Genomic DNA, 17,099 nt, shown 5'->3' with positions numbered 1-17,099 from the left:
GCTCACAACCTAGGCAAACATGGGTGGCAGCCTATTCTTCATGCATTTCCCTGTGCATTTTCTGGGAAGTTCTGGCCATTATGATGTTTTCCATGCCAGTACTGCACAGTTTTCCTATTCTGGCGTACATGTGGGCTTTTTGGCCATCTTGGATTTTCTAAGCCCACAGCACCAAATGGTGCAGCATGATAGCTCAAACGTGGGTCAGGACACCCAACAAGGGCCACCGCCCACTTCCTCGGCAGAGAGGGGACCTCGGCATGGTGGTACCAAAATCTTCTTCTGGGTCTACTGGCGGTGGTCCTGTTAGCCGTGCTGCACACGAGACTGAAGATGAGAAGGATTCAGCTGCACTTCGCGGCCTCATGGTATCAGGAGCGGGGCTCGCAATCCGAGATGATCAATGTTCCTCCGTCTCTCCATCCGGACCTAACTTGGTGGTCCATGGACTGCAACCTACAGACGGGCAAGCCCTTTCGGACGCCCTCTCCGCAGGCCACCATCACCACAGACTCCTTGCTGGAGGGCTGGGGAACCACCCTGGACGATCTCTCAGTCCATGGCACCTGGACTCGACAGGAGCAGGAATACCACATCAATTGGCTGGAGCTGAACGCCATCTGACAAGCGCTCAGAGCATTTCTACTACTTCTCTGGGGAAAGATTGTCCTCATTGTTAGGGAGAATTCTCTGTTTAGGCTGAATTTCCTAACCTAGTGAGTCCTCCAGCAGCTTTGCTGGATTTTTGGGGTTTATTTTTTTTCTCCTGCCAAGAGTGAGACTCTTTCACCCTCACTCTTGGGCATGATTTGAGTGTGTTTCTTTGAATCTAGATGTGTTTAATGGGCTATGGGGTCTTTTACTCCGTAGGGCTTCATGTGTTTTTGTGATGTGTGTTACACAGCACCCTCCGTGCACTAACACAGGGGTGTCATAGTGTCCCCCCAATATAGACTCCATACCCTGGGACTGACTACTGTCTCCCAGGGCATGTAAAGTCACCATTGACTTTACTAGTCTTAAATTCTGAACAGAACCAGTACAAACCATCATATTGGGGACGTACTGGCTGGGGCAATTCAATTGCCCCGGGGTCTGTTAGTCGAGGGGGCACGTCTCCGTCCCCCCTGATCGAGTTTTGGCTGGTGGCAGTGGATACTACTTTTTATATTCAACCGCAAATATTTTCCCGTGGGATTTCCCATTGTTTTAGGCTACTATCTTTATTTAATTATTTACGGTAGCCTTGAACATACCGCCAGTTTATTTAATTAATATTAATTCTCCGGTTGGTATTTTTTGCCAAAACTTGATTCTAAAATGGTGTTTGTGTTCTCTTCTGTGACTCCAACCCAAGTCGAGCCCTTTGTTCCACTTTTTGGCGGGCTTCTCCGCAGAAGCCCTCCAAAGTGGTGCCACTCTGTCTGGGGTACTTAGGAGGGGTGGAGGGAAATTTAGGCACCCTGGACTGAGTTGCCTAGGCAACTCAAGTCGCATTCCATCCTGATTGGCCCAAGTGGTTAGCATGTTTGAGTGACAGCTAGGCTGAGTGAATGGGGGTTTGCTGCATAAAAGCAGGGCTTTGGGGACTGGAACTTCAGAAGTCGCCACAGGACCTAAGAATCCGACGAGGGAGAAGCTGAGCCGACCTGCCACGACACCACTACCGGTGGAGCCCTGCTGGACTGCCTCAACACTTTTCCCAACGACAGAGGAGATCTCCCGCCGGAGAGTCTTCTTCCTTTGACTGGTGGGGATAACCAGTTTCACCGTCTTTTCGCTTTCCCGATGTACCTCGTGGCTGCCTTGCCCGTGCCAAGCACCCTGGCAACCGGGATACCACGTTTTACCACGACCGCGAAACAAAGGTACCACCTTTAACCAGAAAACTCCGCGGCTGGTTTCTGCCCTGGTAGTGCAACGACCTTCATCTTTCCTCCAAGTCGAGAGCTTCTCTTCCCCTGGACGACAACGTAACTTGCACCCACTACCAGGAACAACAGCCACCGCTGGTGGATCCTTCCCACTTAATGTACCGTGTCCCGCCTGGCTTCCCTTGCTACCGACTGTACGGGGTAGATTTAGCCCCCGGCTTTCAAACCTGGGTTAGCCTGGGACACCCTGGCTATACTTTCCTAAAGCCTCTCTAAACTCTTTTTGAACCCTCTGCAAGACTTTCTAAGCCTAGTGTAACTGTGTGATCTTGGGCGCATTTGTGCTCTGCTCTCTCTAAGAGTGGGCCCAGCCTTTGGACTTTGGCTCACCAGTGGCTTTTGCTCTTCTGGCTTGCTAACAGTGTTCCTGAACCTTAGAGTGGTGTACCTTTCCATATTCTGTCTTTTTCCCTCCCTTTCTCACAAACTTATTGGAGTGCAATCTAGTTAAGCGCTCACCTCTGTATGAAAATAAGTGGTGTTTTACTGTGACTTATCTGATATGGGAAAAGGGGTGTATATATCTAAGTTTTTCAAACATTCACTCACCCAGGTAGCCCAAGGGGTACCATCATTCTTTTTGAGGGTAGTCTGACTGTTCAGCCACAGCTACCAGGTAAATCTGGGTGGTGCGGACTGCTACCAAGTGGGTTTACTGCCAACACCTGTAGTCTTAAATCTTTTGCAGTGGTCCCTAAGGGAACTGCACAGGTTTCTGCCTAACACTCATCAAGAGAGAGAACTCGAACAGCATGTACTACGTCAACAAGCAGGGAGGCGCCAGATCCCCTCCTGTGCAGGCTGGCGATCAGCATGTGGGAACGGGCCCTGGAAAATGACATTTACATCTCGGCAGTCCACCTCCCGGAGGAATCCAACCTGGAGGCGCAAAGGCTCAGCAGGTTGGGAGCGGACAATTATGAGTAGCAGCTAAACCACCTCGTTATTCAAGAGATCTTCACCAGATGGGGTCATCCCCAAGTGGATCTCTTGGTCACCTGGCACAACAAGAAGTATCCCCAGTTCGCATCCTGGCAGGGTCAGTGCCCCGGCTCTCTGGGCGACACATTTCACCGCCAGTGGACCGGCATGAAAGCCTACGCATTTTCGCCTACCCCCCTGATCCACAGGGTAGTTTGCAAAATCAAGGATTCTCACTGACTCCTCATCATTCTGATAGCTCCACGATGGCCGGCAAGGCCATGGTTTCAGAACTACTGAGCCTCTCGGAGGTGCCCCCGATACACCTCCCGACGGGCCCAGCACATCTTCTGGCACTGCAGGGGGGCAGAATCATTCACCCCGTGCTAGGGAAACTAGCCCTCACAGCATGGTACCTGAGCAGGTAACGCTTCGGCACCTTAGCCGCTCATAGGCCAATCTGGAGGTCATACAGGGCGCCAGGAGCAAAGCCACCAGGGCCCAGGTCAAAAGCAAAGGGATCAGGTTCTGCAACTGGGCATCCTCCAAGGGAATCGACCCCTTGGCCTCTAATCTGGACGACGTACTCTCCTTTTCGGTACACCTCGCTCATTCAGGAATACAGGTGGACACCTGCCGCACATACCTTGCAGCCATTGGGGCTTACAGGAACTCGGAGGAATGCATTTTTTCCTCCTCCAACCCTATAATCAAGAAACATCTCACTGGTCTTTCTAGGCTCTACCCGCCTGTCAAGAGACTGCACCCGGTGTGGGACCTTAACATAGTCTTGGATGCCCTGGCTCACAAACCTTTTGAGCCAATGGCGTCTGTGGACATTAGGCTAGTCACCATCAAGACGGCCTTACTAGTCGGTCTTACCTCGGCACACAAAGGGAGCGAGATACAGGCGCTGGTCGCCTCTGAACCATATACCACCTTTCACAAGGACAAGGTAGTGATGGGAACGCACCTGGCATTTCTGCCTAAGGTTCCATCTGCATTTAACTTGAACGAGGAAATAGTCCTTCCTTCATTCAATCCCGATCCCAAGGACGAAGCACAGAGAGTGATGCACTGCCTGGATGTCAGTCGAGCCCTAAAGTTCTACTTGGACAGGACCACAGGCTTCCACAAGTCGGACGCTCTATTTGTCACTTTCGGAGGCTTGAGGTCAGGCTATCAGGCCTCTAAGACCTCCATTTTCCGCTGGATGGTCTCTGCCATCAAGGAAGCGTACGAGGGCCAGCACAAGCCGCTCCTGGCCAACATGCATGCCCACGCAGTCAGGGCCAAGGCAATGGCCATCGCATTCCAGCACCATGTCCCTTGGCAAGTCATAAGCAGGGTGGCCACTTGGGCCTCTCCCTCGGCTTTCTGCAAGCAATACTGTTTGGATGCCAGCTCTAGATCTGATGCGGCTTTCGGACAGGTGGTTCTTAGGAACCTGTTTGCTGAAGGGGGGTCTCCTCTCCACCCTGGGACTACAATCAGTTGTAATCGCCCATACAGTATGGAGGAAAGGGGACGGGACGTAAAAGTAATTATAAGTTACTCACCGTAGTGACTAGCGTACTCTTAGTCCATAGTCCCCTTTCCTCCATACGTCCCACCAACCACCCCCCTAATAATACTGGTGTCATTAGGCAATGTTAAGTCTATTGTCGACGCGTCAATGGGGACTGAGGTGTGGCGCCGGAGGGTGGAGTCAGGGAAGCGCATGCTCCCTGGGCCGCGCCCCAGCATGCCTCTAAATTTAAAGGGGAAGTAGGTTTTTTCTGGTGAAAAAGGTTCTGTCTGCGGTCCCTTGGAAGGGACGCCCATACATTATGGAGGAAAGGGGACTATGGACTAAGAGTACTTTAGTCACTACGGTGAGTAACTTATAATGTATGCCTTTGCGCATTATCACTCAAGAGGCAGTAGTCTCCATTAATGGATCAATGCTGGCAGTAGATAGTGCACAGACACCCACAGGCTCCAGTTAAGGTGTGTTGGCATGTGGTGAGTCTGTGTTGGGGTGCTGAAGTATCTGTGAAGACGAGGTAGTCTCCATATTTGTGAGGTGCGCTGTTAAGGTGTCCCTGGATAATGTTCCCTAGAGTCAGTAGCAGATCCAGTATTTAAAAATGGGTCCTGTGACATTTAAAGAGTTTACCTCAGGGACATGGGATCGCAAGAGAAACTGGTGGATATGGGTAACAGGGCAGAGATTTGTTAAACAAAATGTTGCACTTTTGCTGTGTTTAACAGCACCCTTTGTCTGTAGGAAGATAGAGATGGCAGCAATGTTTAGAATCCAACATATTTCTTAAAAAAGTACAAGCAACATGCTGTGACTAAGCTGTACATTTCTGCACCAATGTAGAGCACAGGTGGACAAGCCAGGTGGGGCTCTGGCCAGGGCCAAGAGGCTGACTTGTGCTCGGCTTTGTGTTTTAAGACCCAGCCTGGGCAAAACACAGGCCCTCCTCCACCTGCTTGGAAAAAAGTAAAGTACATTTAAATAAAACGCTTACTACGTGTGGCCTTCGCAACCTCATACCAATAAGACAGTCACCCGAGGTATCAGGCCATGGTGGGGGTCGAAAGAAGAGGATTGACACGGATTGTAAGGTGTGCGGGAGGGTCACAAAAGCAGCAAAATGTATGTGTATTTATTTTTGAGGGATGATGCCCCGGATGTGGGGTTATGCGCTTGAGCTATCTAATTTGCATTTATCTAAAGGATAATGATATTTCTTTAGTGTCAGTAGTTTCTCTTAGCACGCCCTACCTTCGCTACTTTTTGGACTGCATGATGTTTACAACACTTGTGGGCCTCACGAGAGTTTGGCGGTATTAGTGGTGGATGTGGCATACTACCCGATTCCTGGAATAAAAGCCACATTTTACAGATACATAAAAAGAGATGTTGGACTAATCCCGCACATTATAGGATGCTCACGATGCTGGACATTCCAGCAAGGATATTTGCCAAGGTACTATTAATAGAACTAAACAAATGGATTAATGACTACGATATACTTCCTCCACACCAGATCGGGTTTCGTCCTAAGTCCAGTACATCTCACAATCTGCTGTAGCATATGCTTGGACCAGACGTCACTGCAATATACAAGGTGCATATATAGATTTTACTGCAGCCTTTGATACTGTCATGCGCAACAGCCTATGGGCCAAACTAACAGCTTGGAATGTTCCCGAGGCCTGTCGAACATGATAATGTTACTGCACAATGATACCAGTGTCACAGTGCGCCTTGATGGCCAGGGTAAGTTATCCGACACCTTTCCCACAAGTAGGGTAGTCAAGCAAGGGTTCATATTGGCAGATACCCTGTTCAATGTATATTTAGCCGACTTTGTAAATACCCTTGATAATATAAAATCTAACCCGGTCAAGGTTGGAACCCAGCAAATAAATTGGTTAGGGTATGCCTATGACCTATTGCTATAAGATCATACCCCAAGAGGCCTCCAAAATCTGTTAGATGGACTGCACATCTATGCAAAAACAAATGGCCTGCGAGTTAACATTAGCAAAACTAAAATTATGACCGTCAAGGGGAAAAAGAAGAAAGTCCGTCCTATTTTGTGTGGAAATTCGACGATGTACCGGTCGCATGTGTCCAACAATATAAATATTTGGGTGTGATAGTTGATGAAACTCTTAAATGGCATATTCACTGGTGTGAGACAAAAAGTAAGTGTATGAAGAGGACTCACGCGCTAAGCTCTTTTATAGGAAGGAATGGGGGGTGGTCACTTCAGACTATTCTGCTACTATACTCTACTAGGATTGTCCCTGTACTGATGTATGGAGTGTACCTTTGGGGCCATAATTTAACAAAAGAGTTAAATCTCTTTAAAGCCAAGATGTTGTGAATACTACTGAGAATGCTAAGAGCTTGTCTGTTGAACTTCTACGTTTAGAGTTCAATATCAAAGGTACTACGGCTGAGTTTATATCTAGGGTAACAATGGGCTATGTGAAATTACTGTCTCTCGATAATGGTACCATTATGGTTAGTTTCCATAGCGCGTGTGTTGGCCTGGATCAATTTGAGAGTATGTGTACCTTGGCAAAGTTAGTTAAAATCTATACAACTTGGTTCTCAACCTATAATAGACACAATAGTGAAGACAAGCAGCGATCTCGTAAAGGATGGCTAAAAAATTAATTAAGCTGCTATAGCAATGAGTCCAACCTCGTCCAGCTAGCTACTAATGTAAATAGTGGCCCCTTCATACCGTATAGGATGGTGCGTGAATCTTTACCAAGATACATGTTTGCTTATCCAGACAGCCATGTCATCAGACAATATCTACTGCTTAAATGTAATGTGTGCTCTGTAATAGAGATAGCTGGTGCAAGAATTCTGATCACTAGATCTGAACTTTTGTGCCGCCTCTGTGATGTAAATGTTGATAAAACTCTCAAGCATATTTTGACTAATTGTGAAAGCCTAACGATGTTGAAAAATAGATACGTCAAATCTTATAGTAATGAAATGGACTGTTTGGATGAATCATGTATCAGGAATAAGTTTATGGAAGGCAATGATTCAAATATTATGTATTTTATTGTTACATTTTATATGAAATGTCAAGAAATTTTAGATAATTTATCAAAAGGTATCTTTTATTGATAGTTGTGCTTTGTTTTATCTACTTATCCTCTTCACTTTGGGTATTTTAGTGACTTACTTGCTTATTACTGTATTGATGAACTGTTTTAATTGTGATTTTACTGCCTCCACAGCTATCCTATTTTATGCATATACACAAGCCATGTTGGCTATGAGTATATTAAATATCAATACATAAATAAATACATTTATCTAAAGGATAATGATATTTCTTTAGTGCCAGTAGTTCCTTATAACACACCCTACATTCACTACTTTTTTGACAACATGATGTTTACAACACTTGTGGGCATCACAAGAGTTTGGCGGTATTAGCGGTGGTAGTATTGCCAAATGGAATTACTTAAATATCGATGATTATGCACAGTGGTTAAACAGGTAGCATTTGGAAATACCCCATGATTTACCATTACCACCATGCAGTCTGCCCAACAAAATGGCAGAAGAGCACAATGTAAGACTGCTGTACATTGCATTTCATAATCAATCCTTTCTTTATTTCAGAATATCATGCGCCATGAAAGAACAATTTTAAATACAATAAACACTCATCAACCACAATACAGTAAACAATTACTAAAAAGAGTAACATTAAATAAAAACGACTATTAATTACTTACGTCATTCTGCCATATTCATAAATTACCTTCTCCTTAATAACGAGGATTGAAGTTAGAAATGTGTTCAATAGCAGATTAAACCATAGTTCAGCAAGATTCCAATTAAACAATTCTAATATTGAAGCACATTCTATATATTGTGAAAGTCGGAAAAGATAAACCAATTAACACCTGTGGGCATTTAAACTCAGAACTATTCTCTTTCATTTTGGCCCGGTCATCTTCATTGAAGTAAATCCAATCTGAACTGTGTCAACAATCAGCAATGCTTAAAATGTGGAACTCCTTCCAAGTATCTGTCTACACCCAGAGGCTGTGAGATAGGCAGATGCTTATTAACCGTGCTTTTCAAACTGCCCAAATCTTCTCTTAAATATAAACCCTTAAAAAGATATGTAGCACCACTAAGAATTGATTCTGGATGCTCAGGCATTCTAGCGAGGCCTAACAATGTAAGATGTCTTTAATGTGTTTAAGTAAGGTGATTTCTCGATGTAAAGTTTGACAACTTCTCCTTGCTAATTCACTTAGGGCCCAATTCATAGACAACGTGCAAAGATCCCGCAATGCCCCTGCTCTCCCGCAGAAAGCTGCTTTACGTGCTCTGCGTATTCATGGAATTTAAGTGGCAAACAAACCTAATGTGCAAAGAAAATCGAGTTGCCAGTGAAACTCCCCCGACACGCCCCCAGGCAAAGCCAATACAGCCACATATACCATCATTTGCACCCTCCTCCTCTGCAACATCATGCACCCTGGCAATACTGCGTGCTGTCCCCCCGCAACCAAGGCAGCACCCCGGTGACACTGCATGGGTTCTCCTGTACCTATTAACAGCAGCCCGGCAATATGCATATTTTTCATAACTGTAGTTGGGGCCTGGTAAATCTGCGTGCGAACCCCCGCAAACTGTGGCTGCACCACGCTAATCTGCATACGCGCACCGCTAACTGCGGTTGGCACCCCAACCTGCATTTCCGCACCCCTCATATCCCGATCAGACCTTACCTTTGTGCTGTGATTCGCAATTGGCACTTTGCAGATGCTTTCATGTTGCGCTGTGCTCAGGAGCTTTGCGTGCTGTTTTCCCTGACGTGACATTGCGCGGTCAAATCCATGAATACGCTTGGTTTAGTGCAGTGCTGTGCATGCGCTTTCTTCGCATGGCCCATCCCTCGACACGCCCATGTTCTTGCTTGTTCTTCCTCATTCTGCATGGGGAAAAGGGAAAATACATGTTCTGCCCCCTATTTAAATCAGTGCACAGGCCCGAACCACACCCTGCGTGGAGTGTCGTGCATAGCGTACGACAGAACTCAAAGCCTTCACTGACCTGCACAAAGTCCCCGGAAGTTCCCGAAAAGGCCTGCAAAGTCGATTCCATGAATCGAAGCAGAGGGTTTTGCGCGCTGAATGCGCTCAGAGTCAATATTCAGCCTGCTTAAAATTCCATGAATCAATCCTTTAGTAATATCCACCACCTCATTATTCTATATCATCCATCCAAATCTCTAAGGAACAAGTGCAGTTAGGTCAGCTATGTATGTTAAATCCAATTCAGCATGTAAAATATATGTTGCATAAAAGGATGGGATCCGCAAAAGCTGTCAGTAAAAAAAAAATCAGTGCTCTTTGTAGCAGAGCTGGATGCGCACATCCCTACACAGAATCCCTATAAAGTCCCACTGCAAGGCTCTTGATCATGTACACTTAAGTCATGTGATTAACATTACAGCTTCCCCTATTCTTAGAGAGCCTAAACATGCCACTGTTCATCTCCTTTGTCTCACATTCTCTTATTTTGTGGCCTGATGATCTGTTGTTACTTCTGAAATCACTCCGTTATGCATCTGTATTGTTGTATACCTCTGTAAAGCTTGAAGCTAGTGCGCGCTCAATAAATACCATAATAATAATAATAAAAAATATGCTTCTCTATGACAGTGACATCAACAGAATTAACAACAGCAGAAACAAAAACACCAGTGATAGAACGAACATCAACAGGTAAATGCAAGTTCCATCAGATTATATTTTGTAAGGATGATGATTGTTTATGGTGCTTGGAACTGTAAATGCTGGGTGCTGGAGACAGCATATTATATAGAGGCTGTGGGCTTGGGTTCTTAGTATGAAAGTGAAATCAATTTGATGGCTAAAGGTGAGAGGCTTGATGAGCCTATGACCAAATCACCAGTGGAGACAATGATGGGTTAACAAAGAGAAGCAGTTGGAGGCTTTACAAAGATGAACAAATGAAGGACTGTATGGATGGCCACAACTAGATGGATATGCCAAGAATTGATCTACAAAGACAAGGACTGATGTGGATGAATGAGCGTAAGAAGGTAGTGGAAATGCATTGATGGTCACAACTGGAATGCATATTGGGCAGATTTGAGAAAATCGAGAGCAATACCACCACTAATGAACCTGGACATATAAAATGAGAGCACATCATCCCTGACCTGATTCCCATCCACTGACTTGTGTCAGAAACAAACTTAGATCACTCTATCTGAAATCCATATGCATGGCCCAATTTCTCTCCAGATACTCCTGCGTATTCACTTGGATCCTCCTACGCCCACGTAGTTATAACAGCCACTTCCAACCATCCCGCAGGCCGTTTTTCACCCAAGCACCCAAACTCTGCATCAACCTCTCTGGCACCATCTGAGACTTAATTCAAGAAAGACACCAAGGCTCTGCTTTTCTCCTGCTATCAGAATTCCATTTCGATTCTCATGTTTTCCTGCTTTGGTTATTGTTACGGCCAATATTTTGATCACCTGGTACTGTGACCCAAGTAATATTGTAATATGCACAATGCACATGTTATAGGTAAATAAATAACATGCAAGAGACTCCTGATGCTGAAAGTCACATTATCATTTTCTATCACTTTAAACAAGTATATCCTTGATAACAAATTGATCGCAATTTTAGGGTTGGGATCTGGTTGAAGGAAACACTAAAGCCCTTCACAGATTTTGCATCCATAGGAGACAGGAAGAGTTATCAATAATTCTGACAGAGAGCCTGACCACTTCTAGCTTTACAAATGCGGTAAGTCAAAGCAGCAACCAAGCCCCCCATTCCCATACCCACAGAGATGCATTTTCTAGTTATGAAAGAATGCGGGGTATATCTGTGACAAGAAAGTGGGAGGTTGCCTTAATAGTTTGTGTCCCACCCGAGAGGTCTACTGCTATCATCATTTGGATATGGGCATGACTTGTGGAAAACACACATACACATAAGGAAGCGGAACGTGCATTACCCTTGGACCCCTCCCTTGTTGCAATCCTCACTTATGATGCTTACGATGATCCTCAGAATATTTTCACAGGAGTTTTCTTTGCCTATCTTCCCAGACTACTGTAGTTCCTTCTCTAACCCTTCCCTTAATTATGTAAGGAGCAGCAGCGACCCAGGTCCTCCTGATTGTTTCGTTCTGTGAAACAGATGGGCTGCAGCTGGGTCGTGTCCATTCCAGGAGTTTCCAGCCCACAGTTGGTATGCAGTGTAGAAAGGGGAGGAGAATTGGTGGACTGCTGGCCCCTAAAGCATCCAGCAAAGCTGAAAGTTTCAGGGGACCATGTTGATCTCTCTATAGATGCACCAGGCACAGCTCAGTGCTAGAGGATGGCGTCTTTTCGTGGACTGTCTTCAGGAATGTGACAACATGAGAAGGAAATGCACATGACCTGGGAAGAATGGGGGCAGGTTGGTTAAAGAGATGTGCACACTAGGTAGGTAGTGCAGTGGTTCTGCTTGGAATTTTCTGAAGGTTTCTCTAGTGGCTATGCAATCCTTGTCGGCGCAGTATGAATGCCGAATGGAGGCGGAATAGTTGATCCCTTTCCCGTTCCCCAAACAGTGAGAATTTCATAAAATCTCTGCACAGATCTGCATACTCCAGTCATAGGAGTAATTCGAGGCATGTGTGGAGCAGGCATTACAGGGACACTCTGTGACCAGTCCGCTCCTTCCACATTCACTCATGATGAGGGGGATCCACTTTCTCCATCCGAGCATCCACCATGTTGAACTCTAGCCCTTCTAGCATTCGCCGCATTGAAGACCACCTCACCTTCCGGAAGGCATTCAAGACCTGGCTCTTCCCTTCTGCATCTTGACAGACCTAGTCCAACTCATGGGTGAACTATCACCCCCAGACTGGCAGGTGGGGTCTTCGATGAATCATTTGAGGAGACAACAAAACAGTACCGAGCACCAAGCACGCACAGAAAGGATTCCAGTCAATCCGCATGGTATGATCTGCATTCACTCATCGCAACTACACACCAGCCATGACTCCCGGGTACGTATCGCACTCCATCTCAATGGAAGAAAGCTGTGTCCCGGCCGGAGCATGACCACCCACACTCATACATCTGAAACAATCCACTGCTCATACTCACATTGCACACCACCTCCTTCGCTAGAATGCAGCTAAGTCCCACGAAAAAAGTGGTCTAGTTGGGTACATAGTGAGTCTCCTTGACTCGCCTACTCTCCAGACAGCCCATCTCAGCATCCATACACCAGCCAGATATCCATTGGTCTCTAGCAAGGACTTAGCCACCCCTACCTGCCTTCATACTGGCTAAGATGAGCACACGCATTCTAAAATCCTCTTAGCAGTTCTCATACCTTGGACTTCTGTCCTCCAAGGGCGTTCACCCACAGCAATTTGAGGCCCTACCAATGGCACTCAGCGCTATACAAATGCCATATATCATAACATGACAATACATAACATTCACTTAGAAGGACCAGATCCCATAGACAGATCAGATACCCTCCTCTGCTGTCCATAAAAGTGGAGGGGCAGCTAAAGGAGTTCCTGGTTCCTCCCTCCCCAGAACAGAGGAATGTGGCAGCTGCAGTACAGGAAGAGAGAGCACAGTGGCAGCAGAAAATATGAGTTAAGGAAGAAGATCCAGATGCTAAGGGACAGTACATTTCAAACAAGAAGTCACCTTGCTAATGTATGGGAACATTGGATTTGACAGATGGCAAAGTGGAGGAAGAGAAAAGGGATTATCTCAGCAGATATGATGCCATCTCCTCAAACACATTTCCGGTCTTACATTCAGGTCAAAAAGCACTTAACAGGTGATGGGTGGACCTAGAGAAGACTATAATCCTTGCATTCCAATCAAAAAGGTGTCCAGGATATGGCCACCTATCTAGCAGAGAATGTCAAGGTGGATTCCATGATCCACCATTTTACAGGGAAGGCGTCAATGTGGTGTTCCCCAGGGGTCTAACCTTTCTACCTGGATGTTCACCCAATACCTGCCACCTCTTGCCCACTGCATCACTGCTCACTGCTCCAACTTTTAGTGTCATGCGGATGACACCCAGCTCTCCTTCAGGCTCCTCTCGGCCACCTCTACTCCTTCTCTCATTCCAGACTGTCTGTCCACAATTCAGGAGTGGTGTGCTGCCAATAATCTTTGCCTTAATGCCAGTAAGATGAAGATCCTCCTCATCGGAACACCAGCTCCCTCCTTTCCTTTCTCGCCCTGGCTGCCCACTCTGGGACCTCTTCCTCCTCCACCTGTGAGGCTAAGAACCTTGGGTCATCTTCGACTCCACCCTCTCCTTCTCTGCTCACATCTCTGACATTACTAAGAAGTCAAACTATCAGCTGCACCTCCTCAGAGGTCTTCCTCCTTTCCTCACTTTCCCCCAGAAGCTCACTGTCTCCAGCGCTCTGGTCCTCTGTAGGCTGGACTATTGCAACAGCCTCTTTCTAAATCTTCCTGCCTCTGCAACTTATCCAGAACAGGACTGCAAGACTTGTCCTTGGCCTGAAGCCCAGGCATCGTATCGCTCCAGCTTTGAAATCTCCTCATTGGCTCCCAGTGGTGGCAAGGATCAAGTTCAAGACACTCTGCATCATCCACAAGGCTTTCTGGAGCCTGTGACCGCACTACCTCCAACTGTCTCTTTCTAAACATCTCCCTACTCGAGCTCTCCACTCATCCACCTCCAACTCTCTGAGGGTCAGTGGTCTTTCCAAGCAGAGAGTTGGGGGCAGATCTCTATCTTTGGCTGGGCCCTCCCTCTGGAACATCCTCCCTGCCTCTCTAAAACTTGAGCAGAACCACATCAGTTTCCCGAAGCAACTCAAGACCATCCTCTTCGCTTCCTCTTTCTCTCTTCCTCTCCCCTGCTGATGACCTGTCTGCTCCACGCACTGGTCACCTGGCCACCCTCTGAACTTGGGCCCAGGTCCCTGCATGTCCAGTTGCACCTTGCACTGCCTCTTGCCCCCCCCAGCACTTGTGGTCTGTATCTGTAACCCTACAGTCCCTTCTCTCTGCAGTTATTAGCCACCCATTGGCTGAACTTTCTTATTTACCTGCACTGAGTCGCCCACTGGCTGCACTTTTTGAATACCTGCACTTCTCCTCCCTCCCCCACCCCCTTGGCACTTCTCCCATTCCACTTCCCTGCACTTGCGCGATCTGAATGACACAAGGCCTAGTAAGGACGTTGTTTTGTCCTCCCTATGCTCCCCCCATGTCTTGTCGCGCCTAGAAACACGTGTGTACAGGGCGTTATAAATGCCATATCATATATCATATCATGATTGCAGAGGATAAGGACCCCAGAGATGTGATGGAAAAAAGGTTAATGCAGTTATGAAGGGTTATGCAAGATCAAACCTCTCCTTGCAATCATGAATGTTCTTAGTCTACTAGCGCAATCTGCACTTAAGACTGCAAAAGATGTATTCTTTCATGGAGGAGGAAGCAGACTGTTAAGACACTTGTCAACATGGAATGATAGGTGCATCCGATGTCAGACAGTGATGGACGCAATTCCAGCTGCAGCAATATCAGGGAGTGCAACAGTGGCGGCCAGATGCAATCTTCATATTCGGGAATGAAAGACAGCTGCTGCCCAGAAGAATATGGATCCCGCATATACCATTCCCGGGACAGAGGTTCTTTGGACGCGACTTGGATGGAATGATAAAGAAGCCATTTGAGGACAGAAAATATTCTTACCCTTTCCAAGGAAAGCAGGTGTCCCTTGGAAACAGCCATGCAGGTCTATGATATGCCAAGTGAGGCGATCGTTGCCAGGAAGATGTAGATCCTCTCTGAGCAGAGGTCAGCATGCACCATCTACATCCACTGGTATTGGAAAACCTTGAGCCAGACTATCCATCTCTGCTAGAGTTCAACCCGGTAGGAGGCCTTCTGAGGGCTTTTACATACCAGTCTTAAGTGATGGGGTTTGATCCATGGGTCTGCAGCATCATAGAGAAGGGACACAAGGTGGACTTCTCAAAGACTTCTTCCTTGTCAGGAGTAAAACGGTGGTCCCAGAAACCAGGGTAGGGCGCACCAGAACCACTGGTTGCTGTGACCCTCCCACATACCTAAAGGCAAGTCTGCCATTGAAAAGTTTTGCACATACGTTATGTTTTTGCGTTTACCCAAAAAATAGAAATCCAGTGGAATCAAAAATAAAATTATTACTGGGGACCGGTGTCATATATAGAATGTAAGGATAACATAAAAGAGTGTATAGTTCGGAAGAACTAAGGATGTAGACCATCTCCAGCACATCGTTTGTATGCAGTCTGCATGACAACAAGCACGTATCAGTCCAACATTACATGGTTCACACATGGCAGTCATGTTAATGTAGTCAGAACTGACAGACAATCATAACACATCATCCAAGCAATATACACATGGCCTCGACACACATCCATCACCACTCACCGGACAATCCCTCATACATTGGCAGGTCTCCCACGCCTTGGAACTGCTCCACTTCAATGAAATCACTAATGATCACTTCATGTGGAGTGAGTTCATCGTTCTCTGGTGGTGTCCCACTTGCAGTCACTAGAGTAGAGGCTTACTTGCCAGCCAGCTTAACTTTGGCTCAGCGTCGGAGGTCATTCCAACGCTTCACCACCTCACCAGCTGTGCACCTCTCATTGCCCAAGGTGCTTATACGATCCGCGAGGCACTGCCAGTGGGCCATATGCTGAGCAGGCGTATGTGTGCTCCCTGCCTGCACCTGCATGTCACGGTCGTGTTCCACCACATAGTTCACGAGGATGTCCAGTTCCTCATCACAGAAACTCCTCTTCCTCGACGTGTGGGACTCCTGTGCTGTGTCTTGGGTCTGAGTCAGTACCGCTACAGCACGCTTTTGCTTCTTGCAAGGTGGTGCAGACCCTGAGTGTCTGGGACCACTTGGGTCGGTAGGGGCTGGAGTACTAGTGGACTTGCCTATGGCAACAGCCACTAATATTACGACAGAAGGTCTGCTTGCAGGTATACGTAAATGGGTGCTGATGCCAGGACCCTGCACCACACGTGTCTTGGCCTTAGGGACAAGGAAATCTGTCCCTGAGCCACTCTGGGCCTGGGCCTGGACCACTGCAGTCCTGGCTGGGTGACCCATGAGCCTAGGTGGTGGTTGCTGCAGTTGCCCCTGCAGCTTTCTGACCCTGTTGGGTGGGGAGCATACCTCTCCCTGCATGGACCCTTACACCTGGGACACCTCAGACACCTCGCTCACTTCAGCCACCTCTGACACCTCGCCCACTTTGCCCACCTCAGCCAGCTTGCCCACCTTTGCCTCGCTTCCCACCTTTTGGCCTCCCAGGCATGGCACTGATGTATTAGTGCAATGGGAGGTGCAGCTATCAATTGTCCTGGGCTATTTGTGTGAGGGGGCAGGGTACGTGATGTAAAACGTACCAGTGTGCTCCAGCAAGGCTCAATGTAACCTGTGGGGAAAAATAAACTGGCCGCGTAACGCACAGGCATCCCAAAAAAGAAAATTACGTGTACGTGAACCCACGGTAGCCTACCTGTAAAGGAAAAACGTCCACTCGTCCGTCCGCTACGAATTGCACATACATTGTAATGTTTTCCACGCACACCTTTATCCCGATCTTGAATGCCAACGCCCAATGTTCAG

The 17,099-nt window shown here is 47.0% G+C and overlaps 1 protein-coding gene across 25 annotated transcripts in view; it reads left to right on the top strand.

Annotated features, from left to right (window-relative positions):
- LOC138503201 (mucin-2-like) overlaps positions 1 to 17,099 on the top strand; it is a 1,598,433-nt gene that overhangs the window by 942,651 nt on the left and 638,683 nt on the right. For 23 of the 25 annotated variants that reach the window (XM_069622774.1, XM_069622776.1, XM_069622767.1 and 20 more), the window contains one exon: positions 10,071 to 10,133. The exons of the other annotated variants lie outside the window; for them this stretch is intronic. In XM_069622774.1, coding sequence (XP_069478875.1) covers positions 10,071 to 10,133 — 63 coding nt within the window. The remainder of the gene's footprint in view (positions 1 to 10,070; positions 10,134 to 17,099) is intronic. 25 annotated transcript variants of the gene reach the window in all.

This window comes from Ambystoma mexicanum, chromosome 11 (assembly GCF_040938575.1).
Source record: "Ambystoma mexicanum isolate Mex_15411 chromosome 11, UKY_AmexF1_1, whole genome shotgun sequence".
Lineage (NCBI taxonomy): Eukaryota > Metazoa > Chordata > Amphibia > Caudata > Ambystomatidae > Ambystoma > Ambystoma mexicanum.
The sequence above is the reverse complement of the archived record's forward strand: the minus strand, read 5'-3'. Positions and strand labels throughout refer to the sequence as shown.